Source organism: Betta splendens, chromosome 17 (assembly GCF_900634795.4).
Source record: "Betta splendens chromosome 17, fBetSpl5.4, whole genome shotgun sequence".
NCBI lineage: Eukaryota > Metazoa > Chordata > Actinopteri > Anabantiformes > Osphronemidae > Betta > Betta splendens.
Window position 1 is genome coordinate 3640676 of NC_040897.2, and position 26977 is coordinate 3667652.

At 42.6% G+C, this 26977-nt stretch overlaps 1 protein-coding gene across 7 annotated transcripts in view; it reads right to left on the reverse strand.

Annotated features, from left to right (window-relative positions):
• Positions 1–26977, reverse strand: part of carmil3 (capping protein regulator and myosin 1 linker 3) — a 44837-nt gene that overhangs the window by 13195 nt on the left and 4665 nt on the right. For 5 of the 7 annotated variants that reach the window (XR_008693051.1, XM_055503793.1, XM_055503794.1 and 2 more), the window contains exons 3-19: positions 21564–21614; positions 20968–21027; positions 20766–20887; positions 18371–18465; positions 18090–18160; positions 17866–17939; positions 13762–13837; positions 13466–13554; positions 12702–12796; positions 11827–11913; positions 9525–9634; positions 8624–8701; positions 6281–6357; positions 3013–3117; positions 670–739; positions 500–581; positions 33–129 (exon numbers count right to left, since the gene is read on the reverse strand). Coding sequence is in view for 6 of the 7 variants with exons in the window: in XM_055503793.1 (XP_055359768.1) it covers positions 33–129; positions 500–581; positions 670–739; positions 3013–3117; positions 6281–6357; positions 8624–8701; positions 9525–9634; positions 11827–11913; positions 12702–12796; positions 13466–13554; positions 13762–13837; positions 17866–17939; positions 18090–18160; positions 18371–18465; positions 20766–20887; positions 20968–21027; positions 21564–21614 (1439 nt within the window). In the remaining variant the exon portion in view is untranslated. Of the gene's footprint in view, positions 1–32; positions 130–499; positions 582–669; positions 740–3012; positions 3118–6280; positions 6358–8623; positions 8702–9524; positions 9635–11826; positions 11914–12701; positions 12797–13465; positions 13596–13761; positions 17830–17865; positions 17940–18089; positions 18161–18370; positions 18466–20765; positions 20888–20967; positions 21028–21563; positions 21615–26977 lie in introns of those variants that run through there. The other 2 variants (XM_055503795.1, XM_055503796.1) reach the window with 2 other exon arrangements.

A 26977-nucleotide genomic window follows, 5' to 3' on the forward strand; every position in this document is an offset into this window, starting at 1 on the left:
CATCTGCAGAGCCGGCTCCTCGCGTGCTCTACCTGCCCTTGATGTTGAAGTTCTTCCCCAGCATCAGGTGTTTGAGGGAGGGGTGCCTGGAGAACGCTGGGATCACAGCCAGCAATTCAGCATCCAAACCTGCACACAACGCGCCACACATCACTGATGTTCACGAGCAAAGGCTGCAGGACGGAGGCTGTTTAATGAGACTGAAGTAGCCAAGTGAAAAGGTCTACATGACGTTTCCTTTCTGTCGGATGAGTGATTGATTTAACATTTCTGCCTTTCAAACTTTATTTTTTGTTCAGTTTGCATCGTTTTAATTTTTTTCTATAATATCTTTGCACTACAAATGCTACTGTAGCTACAATCTAATCCGAAGGCAAAACCTTAGTAAATAATCTCCTAATGAACACGAAGCTGAGCAGGACAGAAAATCTGCTGTATCACCTGTTCATTACACAGACTGTCCATTTATTCTTTGTTGGTGTGTGCAAACATCTCCTACCGTTATCAGATATGTCCAACGTCCCCACGCAGGACACTCGAGGAAACAGCTCCTGAATGACTCCAGCACCTGCCGACCTCAACTGTGTGAGATCAGAGAGAGGGGGGAACAGCTACAACCAGGCGTCTCCCAGACAGCTACAGCAGCACTGACTGACATACAGTACGTACCTCACAGCCGCTGATGTCCAGGTGCAAATCACTGATATGGGGGTTATTAGACAGACCCAGGAACAGAGCCCTGAAGGAGATAAAAGACAGGAGCAATATGTCAAAGCACAGAGACAAACACAAGGAATAAAGGGAAGGCAGATAAGAAAGTAAGTGAGTAAGTGCGTAAGCAGAGATGAGAAGAGAAACAAAGGGCCGTTAATAGATAAAAGCTAAAAGGAACCGATTCTGTTCCCCCTTCAAAGGATCATCCAACCAAGGACCATCCTAGGCACCTAAAAATGAAATCCAACTTAAAGGATTTAAAGAAAAGGAGCTTAAAAAAAATCACAGCTCACCGAGCCCCCACTGGAAATCTACTCAGATACCTTTAGTATTTATTCAGTAGAAGTGTCCTGAATTATTACACACACACACACTCACACAAGCTCAGCTGGATGCAGAAAAAACTGCATTTGCACATCAAGGCCCTGCTGGAGGTTGCTGTTGCGCAGTGAATTCCCATTTAAGAGTTGTGCACCATAAAGAGGTAATGAGCAAAAGTGCCAAGTGATTACTTCGCTCCATCCATTCTGGCTGCAATCCATCACACAGCACTTGCCAGTTTGCTTTGTTTAATCTGCTATTGATTGTGTTTCTTGGCTATGAGGAGCTTAGAGCAGGTTACACACCTAAGAGAGAGACTGTGATGCAACTGTACTTGGCTTCAGTCATACTTCAGTGTCTTTTTGGCTTCTTAATGAGCTGGTTTAGTCTTGGTGGGGAAGCAGGACGCACCAGGACAGTGGTAACTTGCCCACAGAGCTTCAGCCTGTGTCCTCTGGTTGACAGCCAGTCTTCTAACATAACAGGAGCAGAACATGGTTTCAAGGTTGCACAGAACCGTTGGAAACCTAATGTGAGCCTTGATGATAAAATCCCACTGAAGCAAACTGTTTCCCGTATGGTATGAACTTTATTAATAGTCATTCTTGAGATATAATAACTAGAATAGGAAAATGCTGAATGCTTAGCACCTCCACTCCAAATCAAGGCATAGAACAGCACTGGGCTCTCAAGGCCACTGAGCATCAGCTTTAGTACAGTTACAGGTACTGAGTCCTGGGTTTATTGTTTCTACTCTTAAAGGACTGCACTCATACGTCATAGTGTATGGATAACTCTATAAACGAAAGCACCAAGAAAATCTCGTGTGGCGTTTTTAGCATGAGTGGCCCCAGTGGACACAGAGCAGCAAGTGAAAGGTTCATTCTCCACATAAAGTTCACATTTACATACGAGTAAACAGCAGCAGTCCTGAAAAACACTGGTTTCACAGTAAAACAGGTGGGTGGTCCATGGTCCTACAGGGCTTAGTGTAGCAAGGCTTGCACCTGTTGGTATGTTGTACGTTATTACTATTATTGTTGTATTATTATTATTATTATTATTATTATTATTATTATTATTATTATTATTATTATTATTATTATTATTATTATTATTATTATTATTATTGATTATCTCACTGTGTGTTTCTATGCAGAACACTGGAGCATGTTTTGCTCATTACAGGGCCTGAGGGTTTGTGGGAGTTCACTCAGCAAGTGCATGTGTCCTTTGGGGATCTGGATAAGGCATTTGTAGGAGCTGGGGTCCAGGGGTCCGGTCCCTGTGCAACAGGGGGGCTGGTCATAGCTTTATCAGACTGGGGCCTTCTGACGGCATCGAGGTGAAGAATCAGCTCCTTCTAGTCTGAGGCCCCGGTAAGCTCTTGATATAGCAGTTATCTACTTTCAACAATGCATGAGCTCTGGGTCATGTTCAAAAGGAGGACTCTCGGGTGTAGTGTGAGGAGCATGGAGTATGTCACTGCTTCTCCACATGGAGCCTCCTTGGGGAGGTGTTCCCAAAATGTTCCACCTGGAAGAAGCCCTGGGGAGGAGCCAGGACTATGGAAGCTGGGGGAAGCGAGCAGGGCAGAGGATGCGGGTTCTCTGCTTACACTGCAGAACTCGATGGATGGTTGTGTGTAATAGTACAATGTAAAACACACTGTGTGTACTTTATGTTAAGGAATGCTCTTTTAGTGCAGATCATTGATAAAACATACGATCCAGAGGTTCCACAAAAGGAATACCACATTTATTTGCTACAGATTTCTATTATTTTATAATAACATATTACAAATTAATGTGTGAATTGTTGACTGGAGGCTTTAAACTGTCATTGAGGACTGTCATTGAATTTCACATTTTCTTAATTACTGACAGTAAACAAGAAATCTTCTACAGTACAAGATTTTTATTCTACAGTACAAACACAGCATTCAGTGATTTTCAAAGGCCGGTGACGGTGGCTCACCTCAGTGAATCAGGTGGGACCTTCATGGAGGCCAGGCTGACATGGGTCAGGCTGAACGCGGAGCTGAAGAACTGTCGAAAGGTGGGCAGAGTATCTCTCACTTTCCTGCGAAACGACAGCAGAGAGTGGGTGAGTATGAAAGGCAGATAACAGGCAGAACTTCAGTGTGACCAAAATAGACTGGAGGTGAGAGCAGGACATAAACAGAGAAGCAACCGGCTGGGATGAGAGAAGGGATGACAGAAGGACGGGATATGCTGATAAACAGTGATGCCCACAGAGGCCCAGGCAACGTCAGACGACAGGAAGCCAGCAGGAGAAGGTTGAAGCAAACAGATGCTGGCTGTGACATTCAGGTCAGTATTATATCCACCCAACAGCATGAATTACTGCCAGCAGTTACAGTAGAAGGCTAAGAGCTGACAAATTACCCAGCCACCTGCTTGGCACGTTAGCCTGTCATGAGACTAAGGACAGAGAACGTGCCTTCAGGCCGGAAACAAAATGGATCAAGACACACGACTGACGGCTTTGTCGCTGGCATCAGCTCTGCCTGAAGAATACGTCAGAGCAGCCAACCTGCTATTTCTGCCCTCTGTGTGCTACACCACAGGGGGCGGTGGGAGATGAGCTGGGTACAGTAGCTGGTTTGTGTGTGTTGGGGGGGGGGGGGGGGGGGGGGGGGTCCTCTAGCCGAATAATGAAGGAATTATCTTCTGCTTCTTGTTTTGTGTTGTTTACTTACTTTACTCTGCTAAACATGCAACATCAGCTTGATGATAATAATGTTTATACAAGTGGAGCTTCAACAAGCCAAACACACATCTTTTACAAGTATTGTTGTTGTACAAAATAGATATGTTTCGATGTGATCTAATCTATGAAGCCACAAGATTTTCACATTCTTGTCCTTACATGCAAACTGATCCCAAACCACACAGACATCTAAAACCAGAAATGTAATAAAGGGTCATCTGCATATGTGCAGCACAGGACCGCTGGCTTTTCATTCCTGCACTGGGCCAAAACTAAATATTATAATATTATATATAAATAATATCTATGAAAATATGGATGCAAGTTATGCTATGACTGCCAGGTGTCTTAATGTGCTTCCACATGTCCAGTTCACTGCACCCTGCGATGGACTGGTGGCCTGTCCAGTGTGTACCCTGCCTCTCACCCAAAGACAGCTAGGTTAGACTCCAGCATCCAACATGGGGACGAGCGGTAGAAAATGGACGGATGGATGGACAATTCACTGCATTGATTTAATGTTCTAATGTCGCCCTGTTGAGTAATAACGCCATTAAAACAAGACTTTCAGAAGGAGAATTCTTTGGGGCTTCATGAATTCAGGTTGTTGACACCGTCGTGTGGTGCGACAAACCATAAACATGTGCATGAAGCTTTCTCTCTTCCTCGCTATCCTTGTTCCATGTCTTAAAATGCTGTTTCTAAACAACAGCCATTTATTATTTTTCATCAAGAAGGTTGGACGCTTCAGCTGTATGCACCACTAAAACTCTCTGTTTTTATACGTTTCTCTCTGTTTTTCTTAAGCTTAATTAATTCTCAGGATAAGTGACACAATTAAACCCATAATTATAATTTAAAACATTTACAAGCTGAATTATAAACATAATACCTATGTGAGAGACTACTGTAGAGTATGCGAAATTAGTTTTGTTCATTCTATATATTACAACATTCAATATACCCTAAATGCCTCAGACGCTAAACAGGAGAGGAGTGAGTGGAGGTGCAGTGGACTGGGGTGGTGATCAATTAACTTTTTGAGATTGTTGAAACACAAAGTAAAGATGTAAACTAAGAGGACAAATCCACTGGTCATCTGTGCTTTAACCAGTAGTAACTCATGATTTTTTCTGTTGGGCCAGTTACAGTCTATGATTTGTTCCCTTTGATTGGGTAAACGTAGGTTTGACTGAGTCACACCTCCTCACTACTAAGTAGACAGTCACATACAGTATAACATGCGAACAGTTAACTATAACTGTACGTTGTGATAGAAAATTAACAAGCAGCAAGAGAAGGAAGTAGTGAAAAAATTTATTAAAATATGGAAAAGGTTAGAAAGGAGACAGTGATGGTATGAAGAATAAAGATTAAATACCAAGATCAAGACACTGAGACAGTGTTCAGGGAAAAACAGGCAGCGACTGCTCCCAGTGTGGGACAGCAGCTCTTCTTTGACCCATTTGTAATGATTAGCAGGCAGCCTGTCAGGCTCAGGACACACAGCAGCTTCTTCATAAGTAGATACAGTATCACTGAATGAACAGCGCTGCATCAGCAGCCTGCTGCCACGCCACCATTCTTCTAGCTGCTTTTACATTATATTGGGTCTCATGTACAGCATGTGATTTCCATTGCAGTGTATGTGTGATGAGTGACAGGATGGGCTTTGCATCCCATAATAACAGGTTTTTATCAGCTGGGCTCAGCTTTGCGTCTTGTGGTCAGGGAGCTCGTGACCAGGAACATGAGCAGGGAGAGAGTGAAAAGAGGAAAGGAATGAAGGAACGAAGGAGGCAGCGAAAAAGAAGCAAATATGTGTTGGGAAGATAAATAACAGACAATTGGATGAAGAGTGGATGTGTGAAAGTCACACAATTAAAAGGAGGTGCAAGAAAGACCAAAGGGTGCTGTCACACGTTTACGGAAGATGAAAAAACATTGATAAAGAGGCTCCATAAATACAAAGAGAGAGAAAAAGTGGAGGCCTGGGAGCCTGGAGACGGCAACAATAACCTCCGTCTAAAATTAGGCTCATTTTTCACCAACTTAGTTCTCTGTAACTCTGTAATGTGATATGCTGAGCAGGGAAGCTCCCGGGCTCCTGGGGGAAACTGGGAGTGCTTCTGCCCACAAGCTAAGTAAGCATGCATGCACACGCAAACACACACACACGTACACACACACACACACACACACACACACACACACACACACACACACACACACACACACACACACACACACACACACACACACACACACACACACACACACAGCAAATGCAAATGGGGGTAATCGCAGTGCACTTCAAGCGTGTTCAATTCTGTCAGTGAAGTCCAGAGCTAAACACTAATCTGCAGCAGAAAATAAATGATGATGATGCTCGGCTCCGTTGCTTCCCACTGGAATTCTTCCAGAGCTGTTGGGCTGAGTCCAAGGCCAAAAACAAGCGTGTCTGTGCCCTGCCACATGAGACGAAGGGGGTTACACGTAAGTGAAAGCCCACCTGTGAGAGAAGGAGTTCTTGGAGAGGTTGAGGTAGGAGAGGTCTGCACAGCACCCTCGCAGAAAGGCCCCAAACAGCTGGAGGACAAGCAGAGAGACACAAACAGCTATTTACTCCTGCACATGGTTGTACTGTGACATGCTGAAGGTGAGCCCACAGAAAAGCAGTCTGGAAAAGATACAGTATATACATTACATACTGTAGGATGTGACTCTGGATTCTGGAAAACACTGGATAGTTGTATGTATCAGGTACATATTTAAAAGAAACCAATAACCAATATATTTTACAAAAAAAGCACAAATATTGCCACCAAGTACATTTTCCCTTTTGCTTTCTTTTGCTTTGTCAGCACCTTTAGCCTACAACAACATCAATGTAATAATAATAATAATAATAATAATAATAATAATAATAATAATAATAATAATAATAATAATAATAATGATAACATGCTTGTAATGCTTGTCTTTTCTTGGACACTTACAGTACAGTACACCTTCGTCAACTTTGTGGATGCACAGCCTGTGTTACATTATAGCATCTGTAGGTGGCGCTCACTTCGCACTCACTGGTACAACACCTGCATTGATATCACAAGCCAGCTCCCATGTGCTGTGCATGTCATCCAGAAAACAGTACACTGTGGTACGCTACAGCAGTGTCAGGACAAGGATGCGACGCCTGGAGGCTGAGCAGGGGAGGGTTCTCTAAACCTGGTTCAGGGTTAGAGCTTTAAAGACACTCACAAACCCTGTATTATAAGTATTTAGCAGTGTTACATCTGTATGTAACTTGTTTGTTAGATTGTTTACATTTATTACAATAAAATGGTCCCGTAGACTCATCAACAGACAATTTTCTTTTCTTTCTTTCTATCATTGATGACGCTACTGTGTTGATGTTGCTCTAAGATGGAGTTACTGACTTTTAAGGTTGGGACACATGTAAAAGTGGACATTGAAATGCTGAGATGCTGACTTGGAACGTTTTCTCTTGTAGCACAGGAAATGTTTAAACTATTCCAGTATTATACTTTTTGCAGAAAAAAACTATGCACACGAAAACTAGACCCACATTACATGATGATGGAGACAACTGACAGATGGAACGGCCACCTAATTGAGGTTTTAGACAACAGCAAACTAAAATGCAGCAAACAGCAATCTTTCTCTGCGTCTGGGAAATGCTCCGTCTGAGAAAGCCATTCCTTCCTGCCTGCCTGCCTGCCAAATGGTTTATGAGAAGAGTCATTATGTTACACTGAATAAAAGTCAGACCCATCGACTGTACAAGAAAATTAATGGATCTGTTTGTTTTATTTGGTTCAACTGAAAATCTATCAACTAACACAAAAAGCGCTGGACAAGCATGCTACATTATCTACCGTACCATCTACATGACTGATGGGAAGCCGTTCCAAAGTGCATATCAAATCAAGCTCTTATCTTCTGGCTTACTTTCAAATTATGCGGCTCTGGAAAAATTACGAGAATTAATGGACAGGAATCTGTGACCCAAAAAATCTGGATATGAAGATCTAGAACTCTGGCCAAATATGAAAACCCAATTTCTTGTGAGACCTTTAAGTAGCATTTCATCATTTGTGAGAGATTAAACGATCAGACAAATCCATTTTTCCCTGGCAGCGCAATCCATCACCGAAATGGACTAATTGACCGTCGTCAACGGTCAGTGCAGATTAAAATGAGAATCTATCAATAACTCAGTCCAACGGGCATCAAAAACTAATTCTCCTTTTAATTCCTTTACTGGAGAGAAAATAACAACAACAACAAACAACAAACAACAAACAAAAAACCCATCAACCCGCATGTCCCCTCAATGCATCCTTCAGAAGTACAGATCAACTGAACCTCCTGCTCAGCCGATATGCTCAAACAACAGTAGCCCACATGCATGCAGCTGTAGCAGCGTGTCACACAGTCACAATGAAGCGGGACGAAGTGCCGTCTCAGCAGAAAGCAGAGGGGCAGACATCCAACACGGTCACTGAACCTTTCACAGACAAAGCTCTGTCATCTTTTCAGTTGTTACTTGTCTGCTATGGCAGCAAGACGGTGCTGTCACCATGACGAGGATGCTAAACATAGACCCAGTCATCCCTTTGAAGTGACAAAGCTCCTGTGTGCTGTTCATACACAGCGCCTCCATAACAGACTTTACGTTTCCACTGGTTGTGAAGAAACTAAGACTGTTTTGGTGTAGTGAGCAATTCAAATTCTGGATGCTGCTTCTGTTTCTTGGCCTGAATCCAATGCTTGAGATGAGACTGGACACTGATGGGTAGATATGACTCTAATAGAGAGTGTTGGTACAAACCGAGTCCACGGTGCAGTCTGTCCCGGACAGATCCAGGTGGACCAGGCAGTTGGGCTGAGCCAAGAACAGGTACAGGTTCTATACAGAGAACACAGAGAACACAAATACAGTAATATGCCTGCGTACACATGAGCAATGAACAGCTGCAAAATCGGGCAGATCTTATGTGAAGTATTTGTCTGATTAAAAGTCGACCATGAGGTGGAAATTAAAGACATAAGAGAAGTCTGGAAGTTTAGTTAATGCACAGTAAGGAAACCCTTCATGTGGGAGGTGAAGCACTAGGATGTACAGTTGTTCATGGACAGTACTGTATGAGGCAGGACACCACCACAGTAGATACAGGCTCAGCTTGGTGAGAATGTACAGACAACGGGTGTCAAGATGATGACAATCATCTATGGTCACTGTTTGAGCCCCATCAAACCAAAAACAAGGACAAGATGGAACTGTATCATGGACATATGATGTTTGTTTATATATCAATGTGAGGAAACGTACACTCTCTGTGTCCATCCACAAAGTTCTGCTGTTATGTTACATTCATTTATTGACATCTCTTGGTATTTGTGTGTCATAAAATATTTGGCAGATCTATTTCTTTCACGCTGCGGCACATTTTGCTTTTATCAGTTTCCCATGTTTTCAAACTCAGGCAAACATAAAAGAACGTTGCCAATAATTTAACTGCGCTCTGTACTTTTCATACGCCCACTCAGGCTTTTCTGCACGAAGACTGAGGTCTAAAAATGGAACAAGTAAAACTAAATAACTATAGAAGGTTGGAAACAGGATACTTTATGGACTGTGTGTGTGTGTGTGTATGTGTGTTTGTGCGTGCGTGCGTGCGTGCGTACGTGCGTGCGTGCATGCTTGTGCGTGTGTGTGTGGAGACCCTCACCGTGGCATCCTCTCCAGACAAAACTCCAGGGTTTTTGCTGAGGTCTAGATGCAGCAGAGAGTTGGAGTAGTCATCACTTGAACACAAAGCCTGGGATAAAGAAACAACACCTAGTGGGGAACCAGGAGAGGGACAGAGAGACAAGGGGTGGAAGGTATGGATGAATATATTACAGTATATGGAGTCATTGAAATATCCCATAATCAGTCTGTTATCACCCCAGACAGTTTATGTTACGGACACGACCCATTAGCACTAATGAGAATGAAGCCAGGCAGCACCATGAGGCATCAGGCTGCTTGGCTCATATCACCTGCTAGGCACCGCTCCCTCTGTTCCCAATGATCTAATGTGAAACGCTGCACGATGACGTGTTAAGACACTCATTACAGTCTTCATGAGCTTACTGTAAAACAATAACAACATGGGAGAAAACAACCACTCATAACTCAGCGGGCTGTTCATTTAGCATTAATTACAGCAAGCAACAACAGGAAGTGAGAGTGTCTGGAGGAAGCGAGCGGGTGCAGGTGCTGCTCTGAAGCTGGCGGGCACAGAGCACTTCATCTGTAATTTACAGTGATTAGGAGAGAAATGAGAAAAAGTTTAAACCGTGAGCCTGTATAAGCATGAGCCGGATAGGATGAGATACTGTATCATCACCCATTAACGCGTATGATCATCTACAGTCTGCACGCGCTTGTCTCAGCATATTATATGTGTAGGCATTTTACCGAATGTGGGGGGGGAAGCAGGTGGAGAGACCTGTAAATATGCAGCAGAAAATGCCTAGGATCTGCAAAGTCACACCAGCATCAACCGCTCAAGGTCAGAATCTCTGCATCAGCATCATTAGGCCTTCAACACTAACATCATGTGTCCATCAGCATCATTTACACTCTCACTGCTGGAAGTAAGTTACTCTGAGATAACCCAATATTTGATTTTTATTTTATTTAGAGGCACAAAAAATGATGATTAATGTTAAAGATGTGAATTATTGATTTAAGTAAGTTATTGATTTGCTTCTTTAACCAGAGCAGCAGCAATGTAACACATTCAGTAACTTTCCTTATGTTTTGTAGGTGGTTTTATATCATATTAAATGAGAAATAGTCAGATCGTGTCTTGCTTTGTGTAGTAACAGATTAACAATGAGTCCTTTGTTGCCACTTAGTATTAGATGCATACAACATCTAAATCCATCAAAACATCAAATGTTTTGACATATGGCTACAGACAAAGGGCAGCAAGAACACCATCCTGTTAAATCGGCTGTAAGGGAGGCATTGTCAGGGACACTGTTGTAAAGCCCATGAAGGATTTTAGAAAATGAAGAGATCAACTACTTAAATTCTGTCCTGATGATGACTTGGTAGATGGACCACTGTTTATCTGTGTCAGCATCGGCCCACATATACTGTACAGTAACTGGTTCTCAGCTACAGTAGCAGAGCAGTTGTCTGCTTGGAGTGTTTCCTGAACCTTCATTTGATGGAATGTTTCCACATGTTGAAGTTCTATTAACACTAGCACGCCACTGGAATTTTCTATTTCTACCTAGAACCACTAGGCCTGGAAGTCAGACCCCGCGTGCTGTGGTTGACATCGGAAATCATCTGTGAACAGCTGCTTTTGTTGCACAAAGAGGACCGTTGCTGCTTAACCACAGGGGGGGAGGCACGCTGAACCTGTGCCTCACTATGACATATAATTTTTTAATTTTTTCTTTTATACAACAAATTTATTTATAAAAATAGTACCAAAAACATTTTACACATATGCAATGAATTAAAGGCATGTGAGAGAAACACTTTCAGGTCCCCCTTTCTCTCACTGACCCTCACGCTCTTACTTGTGAGTTAGGGTTTTATTTGTAAAAATTATAGTATGTGTTACAGCGAAATACAATTGAAATCCTACATTAAGTCAGAACTAAAAGTTTTTTTACACACTAAAGTCAGAACTCAAAAGTTCAAAAGAAGTGGTATCTGTGGGTTTCTGGGGGTGGCCAGCCAGCGATGGGCGCATTTCCATACAGGACAAAGAGTTGTGGGGGAATTCTGGGGGTGGCCAGCAAGCTGGGTCCAGTTGTGTGAGTTGCCACATGTGAGTTGTGGTTTTATGTGTAAAAATGATTATATGAAACACAACAAAAAATACACTGAAACTCACTGGAGGCACTAAACCCCATGCTCTTGTTTTGACAGCAATCATGCGTCACATCCAGGTTTGTTATCTGGTGCACTTAAAATGTTGGGTAACACAGTAAAACGTGCAATTAAGGTCTGAGGACTCCTACCCTTGGAGGAGAGCGAGGTCTTAGAGAGGTTGAGGAGGCGCAGCCCCTTGTTGAGACGACACACCTGCTGGATCAGGTTGGAGACTCCTGTGATGAGGAAATGGTGGAGAGAACCTTTCAATCACAGACCACAAATGAGCAGGGGGTGAAATATCTGGACTCTTGAAGGATCTATTTGACGAGGCCTTGTTGGCTCTGGAAAACTGGGAGGTCATTCCATCACCAAACCAACATGCACCAGTTTTTTTGGGTTCCACCCACATATGTAGAACCCCACCAGACAAGGCAGACACGGTGAAGGTGAAACATTTACTGAGCATGTTGCAACAATGACCTTGAGAATTTCTATATGTAAATACCGAATCTACTGTAGATACACACACACACACACACACACACACACACACACACACACACACACACACACACACACACACACAGAACAATTACTTTACTGAAGTGAGTGGAAGTGACATGTGTCAGACAGAGGGACAGAAATTACCTAATGAGTGATAGTGGCATGCAGGCAAAGTCTGACTCTGATGCACCCTCCCTCCCTCCCTCCCTTTCTCTCTGTCTGTCTGTCTGTCTGTCTGTCTGTCTGTCTGTCTGTCTGTCTGTCTGTCTGTCTGTCTGTCTGTCTGTCTCTCTCTCTATCTCTCCCTGTCTACAGAGAACCATTAATAGGTTTAATTTTTTCTGTGAGACACGGATAAAACATAAGAGATCAACAAAAAGCAAAGAAAAGCGATCAAGGTCCTTTGAATTTAACTTCCACCAGACAAACAAAAGCAGCAGCAGAGTAAAAGCAAAAAGAAATGGTGATGCCCAGAGATAGAGACACCAGTGGGAGGAAACAGGTTCACAGGCGATACCTTGATTGTCTAGTGTGTTGTGAGCCAGGTTGAGAGAGTGGATAACAGAGGCTGGGTTTTCAGACAGGGCCGACGCCATCTTCTGTGGAAAGTCCCTGGAGACAAGAAACAAAAATAAAAGAAAGATAAAGAATGTTATATAGTATACTTCATTATCAGCTGATTCCATCCATGACATAGTCCCTAAAATTACAAATAATCATTTTGAGTTTAAATAAACTATACGTAAAATGTAATGAGAAAGAAGGTTATGTGTCCAATCAAAGCACATGTTACATCTAAATTGTGGCTTTGAAATGAACTATACCATTATGTAATTAATGGATTCAATGTCTGAGCACGATCTAAAGGAGGAGAGGATGAACTGGCAGGTAATTATCATGTGTCTTCCCTCAGCTCTACACGGACATTAAGCCGCTGAGTTTGGCTCATTATTTGGGTTTTACAGCCCACAACTTTAATGTCTAGCCCCTTCTCGCCTCTCATCACTCAGCTGCAGCCACACCAGTCAGCTGCTTTTCCAATAAACACACCACACCAGGCATCAGGTGGCAGGATCTGTGACTTGATACGTAACGTAACTAAAGCAAGCTGATAAAGAAGAAAACTGAGCTAAAGTATGTGATTAAATTTAAAACATCATCCACAGCGTTTTAATACAAGACTGAGGCATGTGAATAGATTAAGGATGACAAAGATTGAGAGAAAATTACACTTAGAGGTGACAAAAGGAGGATGATGATTTCGAGCAGGTGAAAACCTACGATTTGAGTCCTACATTCTCCAGAGTGAGTTCCTCCAGACTGTTGGACTTGCTGATTGTGTGCAGAACCTGGTCCACCACCTCCGAGCCCTGTGAGAAACAAAGAGAAAGGTTTCATGGTCCGTCTATGTGTGGCCCTGTGACGGACAGGATCTACCCCTGGGATGGAGCCCATACAAGGTGACAAGGGTCAAAACACATTTGCTTAGGAGACATAGGAGCTAGCAGAGGACACACTGGTGTCCACATCTGGGAGAAGGGTTTATAGTAGAGGAGCCGGAGTAAACAGATAGTTACTATGCGCATGTCCTTGCAGTACAGCTTGGTAAACCAGGTGTTGTATGCGATGGATGCCACGATCACTGCCAAGTCCCTGGAACAGACACACACAAACATTAGTGAGACCAAATTCACATGTTTAAATTAGCCATCTCCATCTGCTCAGAACCATTTGATGTCACTGATCTATAATTCCAAAGTCTCCCAGGCAAGTTTTTTCTTAGCTGCCATTTGGTAAAAGGCTCAGGCTGCTTTCTAAAACATGACCGATCCTACAGCTCCACTGAGGAGGAATGAGGAAAGAGAGAGCTGTACAACAAGATCGATGGCTGGGTCAGTGGATGATTCAATAAAGCCACAGTTTGATACCAACTACACACCTCAAATACTTTTACATCCTCTGCTACACAGAGTCCACAGACGATTTTGTGTTTGTAGAGTATAGAGAGAGGTTTCACAATCCTCCATGGTCCAACTAAAGTCACAGTACATCTCTAGTCATTATACATCATCAGACAAACAAGCAGCGGCAGCAAAAGTGAGGCACAGAAAGTCTAGAGTCCAGAGAGAGGAAGGAAAAGATGACAAACAGGAACCTGGTGAAAGAAGACAGAGGAGGAGAAGGTGCAGCCAGACAAGGTCCTGTTGGCCGTAAGGAGCAGGGCTGCTTTTCACCAGGCCAGTCCGTCCTGACTAACACAGCCAGGCTGTAGACACGCATCATCAGCGGCAGCCCTTGATTCATGTGTGACCTCTGTGCCGTCTCACTTCGTCATGCAGTGTGTTGGGTGCGACTGGGCCCAGGTCAGTTCAGGTCAAGTGTGACTGTTTTCCTTCTGCACATGGCTTTAACGCGTGTTAGTGACTGTTATAATTAAGCATCACACGAGCAACTATCAGTGTTTTAGAGATGTTTGACGCATGTTCTGGAGGGAGCAGAGAGGATGGGTTTCAGCGTTCTGGATGCCGCATATCGGAGCCTCCTTGCATCCACACTTCAGCATCATAAATCGAGTTATTGTGCTCATGCATAATTCACTCGGTGCCCACAAAATCAATGCACCCCAGACACTCACAGTGACTGTCTGATTTGGAGCATGACTAACCATTACCATTAACCATAAGCACAGCGAGAAAGGGAGATAAACAACTTCCTCAGCTACAGTACTACAGCTCACACTACACTGAACATAATCCAATTAAGTCAAAGATAAAGTAATTCAACCCAAAGACTCCTAAGCGTGATCAGAACATGTCATAGAAGTGAGCCTATCAGCTTCAGTTTTCAGTTGAGACAGGTATGAGCTGTCCACAATAGTGCAGATTAAACCTCTACAGCAGAAATATGTGAAGAATTATCACCAAGAAATGTATTAATTTCTTATATCCAATCTCCACAGCAGTGATGACAAAAGGTTAGCAGGGGTCAGTGCCTATTAATATTCACCCTGAGGGGACAATAAATATTTATGGCTCTTTGGGGAAATATCACAGCTTGATAGCTGAAAAGACTAGAGAACTCCAACTCTGTCAAAAATCATTTTAAAGACGGATAATACATTTTACAGTACAGTGGCCTGTAGGTATGCACTGGATGTTTCTTTTTACCATTAGAAAAAAATATATAATTTATAAACTTATATAAAAAAGTAAAACCTTCCTAAATTAAAAGCACAAAAAAAGAAAACGGCTTTAAATTCCAAAGCTTATAGTCTGTATGACGAAACAGAGGCTCTCAGGGCGTGGCACGGGGAACGCTCTGTCGTTTAGACTTCTGAATCCACGCCATTGTAGGGTTAGAGTAATGGGGTATGAGTTCATTACATTAATCATGAGGTTGGGTTTTGATATCCTGCCCAAACTTTATTGTGAAAACTAAATGCTAGTGTCTAACTTTCCAGAGAACCTGACTCCACTGCTAAGCTCTCCATCCTGTGACAGGTGAGGCAGACGGTAGCAGTGAGCAAAGGAGCTGCTGCCCTGCTTCAGCATCAAAAGGGACTCAATCTGACAGTAAGAGAATTCAAAGAAATGCGGTGGAAAAAAGATGCACACACACAGAGGAGTGACTGTCAAGAGGCTGAGACAGCGTAGAAGGCATCACAATTCTCCTCACAAATAAACAAAGACTGCAGAAACACTGTGGCCAAAGAGAGTGACCGTAAAGGAAGAGAGAGAGGAAGATGAAAGAGCAGGAAACGCAGGAGGAGCAGAACAAGACGGCGACACGGGCCCAGAGGAAAGGTGTCTGCTTTCAGTGGCGGCGTCCGAACAGACAGCAGTCAGCAGAAAAACTGATCTAGTAACAGACAGAGACCGTGTGGGACAACGGTAGGTGTCACATCCAGCTCATCAATATGGAATGGTTTCATGTTATGGGCCGTGTGTTAATCATGTGATCCTGCACAGTTTGTTTATGTTGGCATCAACTTTGCTTTGGTGCAGCTACGCAGCTTCTGTTGGTTAGAACCAAGAAAGTTTAGTCTCACTTTATAAAATCTGTTTTATTCAGAATCTGAACCAAATATTACCAAATGACATAAAACATTGGAAGGAAAAACAACAGTGATGCAGCGACTGTATGTCTCAATATAAGATACAGACATTAATATATTCATGGGTTCTGCTGCAATCACGCCACGATGAATAAATGTTTGATTTAAGAGCACAGCGAAGCTTGTGATAAAATATGCATCTTAAAGAGCAAATGTGTTTCCTTTACTATGAAAAATGATCATTTCTACATTGAAAAATAAGAGTCATTTGTCAGATCTAAGGAACAAAAAAAGACAAGTAAACTGGGATGAAGACTCCATTTACTTGTCAGCTGTCAAATCTCTTCATGATCAGCACCACTTGGGGGATATATCTATGGTGGGAAGCAGCAGTGAGGTGGAGGAGGTGACATGGCATTATACAGATTGCACCTTTGACAAACATCAATCCCCTCGTCTGTGATGATCTCCACAAAGTTCTAACACAAATGAACAAAGATATGTTTCACCTTGTTAGACAAAAACCCCCTAACATCATTAAACACAAAGATGTATGTGCTGAAGAGACACAGTATTCGCCAGGAAAGCTTTTCCAGAGCTATAATGAGGTATAATAAAGTCCAGCATTCAGAGCAGTCACAAACTATTAGCCCATCGAGGCATTTTTACTGCTTTGGGTCAGTTATATGACAATAGAATTATAATGAAACAACTAAGATGCTAATGTTTTGCCTGAGTGCTAATCCCAAAAACTCTCTATCCTGGATGAAGCCTGTGGTTGATGGTGGGAATGATGGATGTGTTTTAATATTAAACATTCTTTAGGCAGATAGATGTGATGATCTCATGTGTCTGGTTCTGTTTAGGATTCACGCAAAGTGAATAATGAGGATGAAGCGTGTTTCTTTGACGTGACAAATCAGCAGTAGTGAGTTAGTTACTGCCAGAAGGCGGTTCTCATTAACTCTCACAATTAGGCATCATCTGATGGAAATAGCATTTAGGGCAGGATGAAAAGTCATCTTTGGTCACATTAGGAGCAGCTCTCAGACAGCACATGACTTTTGTTGTAGCCCAAACTAACATTACTCTTGACCTGAGCCATTTGTGTTGAAACCATATACTGTACAGTACAGTAGGTCACTGCCCTGGTCAGTCATCAAACTCCCACTGTCAGAAGGCAACAAATAAACACGAAAACCATGATCTCAAAAGCGAGGCAATGCAAACCAAACATCTGCACATCTGCAGACCAACATCTGGCTGCAACACAACTGACAACAATCAGATTGGGTCAGTTATATGACAATAGATTTACAACAAGCCTCCGCCTGATACTCAGACCTTCACTAAACAGGCAGACATGTTCAGTTTCTGTTTCACAGCTTGTCACCAATACATGAAAACAAACAGAAATATCCATCTCTTGCTCTTTCCTTCTAGACCAAATCGAATAGTGAGAAATTACTAATTTGATTTCTTATAACTGTAAAGCTGACCTCGTAGGAGTCAGTGCCTTACCAGCCATAAACCTCACCATGCGCCACTGAATACTAGAGACTAAATCTGGAAACAGCTAATCGAGTCTTTTCAAAAGGTGTTGTGTCATGACTCAGTATACTGTCACCTGCTATCAAGATGGCTGAAATCCAGTAAATTGAACTCTCTGTTGTCCTGAGAGTGGTAGATGGTGTCAACGTCCTAAAACGCAAACAGACAAAGAAGGAAAGAGAGAAAAGATACAGAAAGTAAGTAGTGAAATAAAATAGATCCTAGTTTTATGAACTATATAAAACAGAAGAGGATTACAAGCAGAAGCAGCTCTCTTCTCCATGCTGAAGGCTTCCTTACCCATTGTACTTCTTCTTTACAGCCAATTCCATTATAGTCACAGAGAGCTGCATAGGTCTCCGAAAAACCTCCTGAAAGCAAGACAACTGATGAATTTCTTCCACAACTAATTTAATTGTTATTAAACTGAAAAATTGAAAAAAGGGACAGATTAATAGGATGAATCTACTGTAACAATATTGGTCAACCCCACTCCTAAAAATAGACTGCAAAGTATTTGTCAGTGAACCAGCATGAAGCGTGTTTATGTGGGAGTGCTCACAGAACCTTAGTGGACTCACCGCAGGTTTTTTGAGGCTCTATTGATGAGTCAGAGTTTGGTAAAAGCTTGTGACTTCCATCATGGAGATCACCCTCTGCTCTACAAATTGGAGGACTAGAAGACAAAGGGAAGAGCAGTAACAGTAACAAGTACTGAACAGAACTAAACAGGTGACAGGAGCTAACGTTGCTGCTGTTCGGCCTCCAGCCTGATGGAGGCGCCTTTGTTTTGGTTTAGTACTTCGGATTCTTTTTTTGACCTATGTCATTTCCTGTTTCCTGGAAATCATGTTAATACTTTCACCTGTTTTGATGTCCTCATGCTTTTGTTGGTTGGTTGTCACTGTGACCATCCATTGTTATTCTGAGTCTTTAGTTCCTGTCAGGTTGTTCTCGTTTGATTATTCATTTAGTAAGTTTTTTCTCACACTTTTCTGTTCTGTACTTTGTTCTGCTTTGAGATTTACTTTGTAAGTTTTTACCAAATTTGATTTTGATTCGTACTTTCTCAGGTTCCGTCCAGTGAATCCCATCAGTAAGTGTTTTTATAGCACAAGTAAAGGATAGTTGAAGTGATTATAATTCAACCAAAGTCTAATGTGAATAAAATCCAAACACAGCCCTTACTTTGACTGGCTCAGGTGACTCATGGCTACCTCAGATGTGTGATTTGTAAGAAGTACAAGTCTACTACTACTACATTCACTGATAGAAGGAACATCCATTTATTAACAGATGCCTCATCATCCAGTGCCAGTTTACCTTGTGGGCTATTACTGTACAGTATGTGGTATTATGTCTGAAATGTGGAAGTAGACCAAGCAAAGACTCACAGACATGCCGCCAGTCTAACATTGTCATATTTATCACTGTTATTAAAATTCCTCTGGTCCCTATTTACCCTTATTAAGGGAGGCTCTAAACTCCTTGGTGCTTAGCTGTAACAGTGCACTGGCTGCTTCCGGGTTTGTCCTCCTCGCTGGGAATTTTCACACAACTCCCACTTAAATTAGACTAAAGGTCATTTGACTTGGAAACCAGCTCATTCCTACTAAAATAAAAATCATAATCACATAAAAATACTTATTTACACTGACATGATGCTAATTTTATGGCACATCATTTATACTGCTCCAGTCAGATTTAAGATGCAAATGAAGCTTGTGAGCTTGTGGATAAACAGCACAAACCGCTTTATAGAAAAGAATCACACTGGACTCAACATGGCATCGACGAGGCCTCACACTGTGACTGTGACCACAGGGTAAACGTGTGCGTACATGATGTTGTGTCGTACCTGCTGTGGATTTTTTAAAGGATTACACCACTATACTGTTGCATCCTTAATCCTGTTTGCCAACGAATCACACACGCATCACCTAACAACCTACCATCGCTGACCCTAATCCCCACCTGAGCTCAGCCATCGTCATCCACATGTGCATTATCTCCATACTGTCCTCACTACATGGCACCAAGCATTTATAGAGCAGCGCAGTCACAGCCACATTCCAGTAACTTTTCCCCTCCTTCAAGTGATCACTGGAAGCAATCATCACTCTGTGGCCATAATGGAAGGCAGCCAATGTGAAGGATGATGGAGTGCAGAGATAGTGCAGCTCAATGGTCACATCCAGTCCATCCTATTGCTCTTAGACAGAGGGAGGAGACCACGATGAGACGCAGCGTTAAAGCGCTTTGAGTGGCGATAAGGTAGAAAGACGCTGCACAAGTGTAGGCCATTTACTTTTTATTTATCGTTCTCTCACCAACACATCCACACCAGAGGACAGAACCCCCCCTTATTTAAACACCTCCCAGGCCTTTGTTTTCTTTAAAAGGTTCATACTGTAGAAGTCACAGCACTTTGAAAACTCTACTGTTTTCCAGCCACATTCTAACAAACTAGAAACAGACTAATAAACCTTTTGTGCAAAGCAACGTAGGTTCATCAAGGAACTGCTTTGGCATACCACTAAATGAAACAGTTCACTCCTAGTGGATTATTCTGGATTGTAAGTACAGTATTTCTACAATTTGCCCGAAGACTGTTACAACCGAGTCTAAGAACCACTTTCCCCCCTGAGACGCCAGCTTTGGCAGCGGCTTTGAGTGCTGCTACTCTTTGCTTGAACTCCATAAAGTGCTTTAGAATATAAGAAAGAGCAACAGAATGCCTTCAGGTTACAACTCTGTCAGCCGACCGCTTTCCCAGTGGTTTCTGGGTGTTAAAGTCTACTGTGACACAGAAATGGACCGCATTCACAGTACAGCCATGCAAAAATGCATTCTGCTGCTGTGGAGCGAAGCTGCCAACTCAGTGACGAGTGCCCTTAACATCGGCTAAGTCGTCCTCGCTGCTCAGCACCAAATACAAAGTCTTAGCTGGAAGCGAGGAAGTTGAGAGACACTCACGCATAAATGGAGTTGTTGAAGACTCTGGAGAGTGCATGGTTGACGTGGCCGACCACGTGATTCAACTGGTCCTGGCTCTGCAGTCGCAGCGAGAAGGTTGTCTTGTCTGTATCGATGACAACCTGTGATGACAAACGCAGGCTTTTCAATGTAATGTTCAAAATGCATTAGCACCAAATGAATGGCAGCAAAAGGGCTGTACCTGGTGCTCTGGGTAGGTGTTCATTGCTCTGATTTCCAAGAAATTGAAAGTGACTTCCATCTAAAAATACAAGAATTACACTGAATGCTAGACAATTCAGTTTTTCCACTTTTACACCATCAGTAATTTAGAAACTGAACTGATGTGAACAATCATATCACAAGTGTTAAATACTCTGACTTTGCAGACTTTCTTCTTAAGGAGAAGCCCCCGAGATAAGATGATGCGAAGATTAATGCCACCAGGGTTTGAAAAGGATAAATATAATGCCACAGGCAGCAGTTAGTGTAGCTTAGCATAAAGATACAGTAGAAAACACCTAGCTTCCAGCTGTCTCATCTAAGGTTTGGCAAAAGAGCGAAGTGTAAACATTGTAAACAATGGCTTTAAGCTGTTAGACGCCACCTGCCATCGTAGCTTAACTCAAGTCATTATCACTCGTGTCATTTCCAAACTTCCACACAACCATTACTGTTATCACGCTTCTTGTCTAAAGTGTGTTGTTACTATTTTGTCTCGTCTCCTGTGAATTACCATGAGATCAAAGATGGAACGTGAAAGCCGTGAAATTCCTCTGAGAGCAGTGCAACATTTACCTTGGTGGGCACTTTGACAGCAAAGAGATACAGCCTCCATGTTGCCAGGACCTGAGGGGAGAACATTTATTTTTTCTGTCACCAAACAGGAAATGCAAAATGCAAATCACAGCAGAAAATAGCTCCGCACAAGCAGCTCATAAAGAGAGCAAATCATCTCTGCAGCTCATCCAGACAGTAGACATTAGCAAGCTAACGATGATAGCGCGTGTGGAGGAATTATTACAGTGGAATTGCAAGTCACATGACGATCCAGTTTATCGCTGCGTTGCTAGAAGAACAAGCGGTTATTCAACAGACGCTTCGCTGCAGCAGGAGGAAAGTGATGACGGGGAGAACGGAGAACAAAGACGAGAGAACAACATTACCATCTGAAAGTGTTTGAGGCAAAAAATGCAATTAATCTCATTCATTATTCAATAAACCATAATTAGATATACTCCATGCATGTACAGTGCATTTCAACCCCCAGACCTTCTTTATTATTATTCTTTTTTCTTTTCAGCAGTTTCTTAAACACTATTTGTGCCCCAGCACATCTTCTTTTAATCCCTAATCCCTCCGTCTCCCCATGCGCCACCGTGCCCTGTCTGCTCTGCTCCACCTAAGAACCTCACTCCTTCCCTTCCTGTTCCTCCCCCTCTCGACTCCCCCGTCTCCCCTTGGAGTTTCTCTATTCTTTTTTCTGCTCTGTCGCTTTCTATTCCTCAAGGCCTCTGTGCTGAATGGCTAATGGCGCCCCACTGAGTGGTGGTGAGGGAAAGAAAATAAAACATGCAAAGAGAAAGACAGGACAGAGACACCAGATCTCCCTCCCGATAATGAAGTCTTCAGATTCCCTTCCACTATAATACACCAAGTCCCTGCGATGTTGGCCTCGCAGATCAACCCTCCGTCTTAACTATGTAGACATCCATAGCGGACTCCCACAGAGGAGAGGGACAGGAACGAAAACAAGAGACGAAAAGGAGACGACAGAATGAGATCCCTGCCAAGAAAAAACTAAGCTGGTGTTGGATCCTTTGCAGAAGATTGTTAGTCCAATCACATAATCTTGACAAGTTTGAAAACTCTTATATAAAAGCAGAGAGGAGCGGGGGCAGTGGGATGGGACCTGGAGACGCACAGGATGAGGAGAAAGAAAGTTGAGAGATAAATATAGCAGCTTTATCAGCCTGGTGGCTCAACGGGCAGAGAATTGGACCATCGTCGTTCAGATGGCTCCCCTGCTGCTCCCAACAGGGGGAAGGGTTAATGGCCCCACTCAGGGACTACGTATAAAGTATATGAAATCACTTCCATTCATTAAATAAGTGAATTAAAGTGAGGTTTTCTCCCTTCACTGGCTTTGTAATGGTAGGTCTAATGTAAACAGAGGCATCAATAATGCAGACTCTCTGACTGCTGCCGATTTGATCCCCTGACACAGAACAAGCCTCGTACCAAAGGTTTTTCCTCCCAATATATCGTTTACAGCCCATTGAGGTATCATTAGAGTCAATCAATACTCAGCACAGATGTTTCTTGTGTATGTGAATCCAGAGCTGTTTAACACAGGAGATGTAGCAGATAGGGTTTATGTCCTTTACTACAACCGCCCTGTGCCAAACAGCCCCTTACAAAACAGAAAGAACCAAATCTATATGCAGGATCTGGGCACATACACCTTTGCACATTGTAAATGGGACTGAAGGATCAGCCAAATGTGGGTTTACACTTGTCATTGAACACATCAGTCAGATCAGCATTTTCAACATACAGTAACTCAATAAACCCAAATCCTCAAAAATGCACAGGATGTACAGTATTGTCTCTGAGGAGCAGCATCCCTGACAGATGTGATCCTACGATTTCTGCTTGGTATCATTGATTTAGCAGTGCCACCACTTTGGTCCTACCCTATTTTTTTTTAGTTACTCCACCTACTCCGCTCCGGTATTTCCCACTCACTCCCAAACATGAGCAGTCAGTCAGACAGTCACTTGCTTTGGTCTCTGCTGGACCTTTGTTGTTAAAGTAACTAATTATTAGAGTCTTGAAAAGTTCTCGTGTCTGCTCAAAGTGTTTTTAGATGTGTGTGCCTTCATGGGTGTGTTGTATAGCAAGTAAAGTAGTAACAATAATAATGATTAGAGAAGGCATTTACAGGTAAAATAATTATTTGACCAAAGCCCGAGTTTGTTATACATAGATATTATTGCATTATTATTACTGTATATTATTATACTGAATGTTAACTATGTTTAACTATGCCAGTTGTATAAACAGCCAAGTCAATTTTAAGTAAACATTGATTTCAGTCATCAAACAGTTAAATTAATCAAAAGAAAATTATAATTTTAAAATATATATTATACCATTCATCCATCTTCTATTCCGCTTGATCCCGTACGTGGGGTTGCGGGGGGGGCTGGAGCCCATTCCAGCTGGGCGAGAGACGGGGTACACCCTGGACAGGTCTAATATATTATATATTTTTTTATTTTATTAATATATTATACAAATTATAAATGTATAAACAGCCAAGTCAATTTTAAGTAAACATTGATGTCAGTCATCAAAACAGTAAAATTGATCAAAAGGCAAACCGACTAAAATACTTCAGGGTAAGGTCAGCATATTTTTTAAATCATGTAACATCAATTCACAGTTTTAACTATGTTCCTTAGTAAATAACAGCAGAGCTAGTGCACCTTATTAGATCTGTTCTATGACGCCCTGACATGTAAGAAAACGATGCTGTTATAGTGAAAAGTTCACTTTCATTATTATTATTATTATTATTATTATTATTATTATTATTATTATTATTATTATTATTATTATTATTATTATTATTATTATTATTATTATTATTACCTTTAACTCTAATAGCCTGGTAGGTGGCATTCTGGGAGTCTAAACTCCCAAAAGCAAAGTCTCAAATGTGACAAGAAAGTGGCAAGTGAGAAGGACCAGTGGGCAAATATCAAAGAGGTGCCCTCTGTGTGTCACACAGCTGTGACACATGTACTGTACATCCACAGAAACAACATGCATGTGATTGTGTGATGCTGTGCACGCGCTGCCGGGAGGGCAAAGGGCGGGGGCTTATATTAATCATAAGATGTCAGGCCCTGGGTTTTGCACTTCAAACGAGATGCACTGCACTGGTGCGTGTGTGTGTGTGTGTGTGTGTGTGTGTGAGTGTGTTGCGGCGTTGCCTCCGAGGGAACAAGCTGAGGATCAGAGCCAGATTTGGTTGCCCTCTGCATTTCTGGCTCGACCACAAGGGCATTTTAAAAGCGTGTGCATACAGCTGAAAGTCAGGGGCATTCCAATACGGTCATGTGCATGGCTAAGCAGCACAACCACCAGTTTGGACATTGGGGCTCGTATAATGATACACAATAGCCTGCTAAGCTGGCTTTGACTACACAAATAACTGTCACATACACAGCCGCTCAAGCCACGGCCACGCAAGGATACTCAGCATCATAAGTAAATAACCTTGCCATCACTCAGCATGTCAGCTAATGTGAATGTGTGTGGGGGGGCTGTTTGAAAGCATATTTGCCCCAGGTCCTGCTCTATAAGTGGACTTTAAAGTGGTTCAAAAAAAGATAGGGGAAATATTCCGGGTTTAAAAACACATGCTCCAGATTGTCGCAGAAAAACCACAAATGATCCTAAATCAAATCAACAATGACAAGAAGGAGCTCTAAAAGCTCACAGGGCCTCTTATACAGTGGTTGCTGGGCTGTATAGACAGAGAAGACATGGAGATAACGACCAGTGGATGAAAGGCCAGATAGACGAGGTAGGAGAACGGGAGAGTGAGGAGGAATCCAGCAGATTAAAGACAATGGAGGGATGGAGAGAGAGAGAGAGAGAGAGAGAGAGAGAGAGAGAGAGAGAGAGAGAGAGAGAGAGAGAGAGAGAGAGAGAGAGAGAGAGAGAGAGAGAGAGAGAGAGAGAGAGAGAGAGAGAGAGAGAGAGGGAAGACAAACAAACTCATGAACTCATGAATTCTTACAGTGCTTAGTCTAATTCATAAGAGAGAGAAAAGAAGGTCGGCAGTCACACTTTGTAGCCTCCGATCAAATGATAAAAGATAGCAGAATTACTCCTAATTACAGCTCATGCTGTGCTTCGTCAGATGCTAAATCCCTGATGCTGGCAGAGAATATGACTCCACGCAGCATCTCAGAAGAAAAATGGGGTATGATGAAGTGATGATGTTTGCATCATAATGTTTGCTACACAAAAAGCTGAAGGCTCAGCTGATGCTGAACAAGTAGAGATGGGCCGTCTCTGCTTTATTGCTTTATCCCTTTGATCATTTTACAAGAGTTCTAAACCTTCTGAAAGAGAAAAGTGTCATCTGACCTAAAAGCAGGGATCAGTTAGTAGGGCCCGATATTCACCTTCCAAATACAGGTGAATTGTCCCCTTGAATACTTAAAGAATACACATAAAGAAATCTGTGATTTACCTCTTTGAGGTGATACCACTAAAATGATGCATTCCCTCCCACCTGCAAATTCAAACTTTGTTACTCCTCAAACTATCACTGAACCGCTCTGCTTTGTGGCACAACACATAATCCTGCTGAGTGCAGATGGTCTGCACCAAAGCTTAGCTGGTCAGCAGTTCAGATGAGGTTGTCTGAAGTGTCAGGTAAACCTCAAATGACTGAGGATCAGTCGTTCATGTGAAGTTTAACATTCACCAGAACAGATGACTTTCTTCCACGGCTGAGAGCCTGCAGCGGTGGACGGGGGTGAGCATGGCCACCACAGACCCAGCAGTCAGTGTCCTTCACTTCACCCGTCAGTGGCTGTGGCTTGCATCCCATGGGATTCTCCCAAATCTACCCTAGACCCATGAGGTTTACATTGTTTACGCAATTCAGCAAGCATCTCTTCCTTTTGACTTGATCTCTGTCTCAGACAGAGAGAGAGAGAGAGATTTAGATTAAGAAAAAACCTGCAATAAAACGACAAACAATGTCCACATATATAAAGCAACATCAAACTTTTTCTAGCGACTGTTAGTCGCTCACAGAGTCCTGCAGTCCTCATAATAAGAAACAAACACTTTCAAAACGGAAACAACGCCAGAACTAATTTGTTTTCAAACCGGAGACCCTGGAGTCATATGAGTGGGGAGCTGCAGTAAGTGGAGCTAAGTATGTGAGTGACGGTCTGAGCTCATTATTAGGTGGGAGCACTGAGGAGAAGACTCAAAATAAATAAGTGGTGGAGTCAAATCAGCAATTGGGGCGTTGCAACACATCAGAGGTTATTCCGTCCATCTCTCCTCCTCACTCCTTCCTTCTCATCCCTCTAGTGCGGTGCCCTCCCCTCCCTCCATCCCACCCCTAACCTCCCTCCCTCTTCCCACTTTGCCTTTGAAGATGCTTTGTCTTCCCA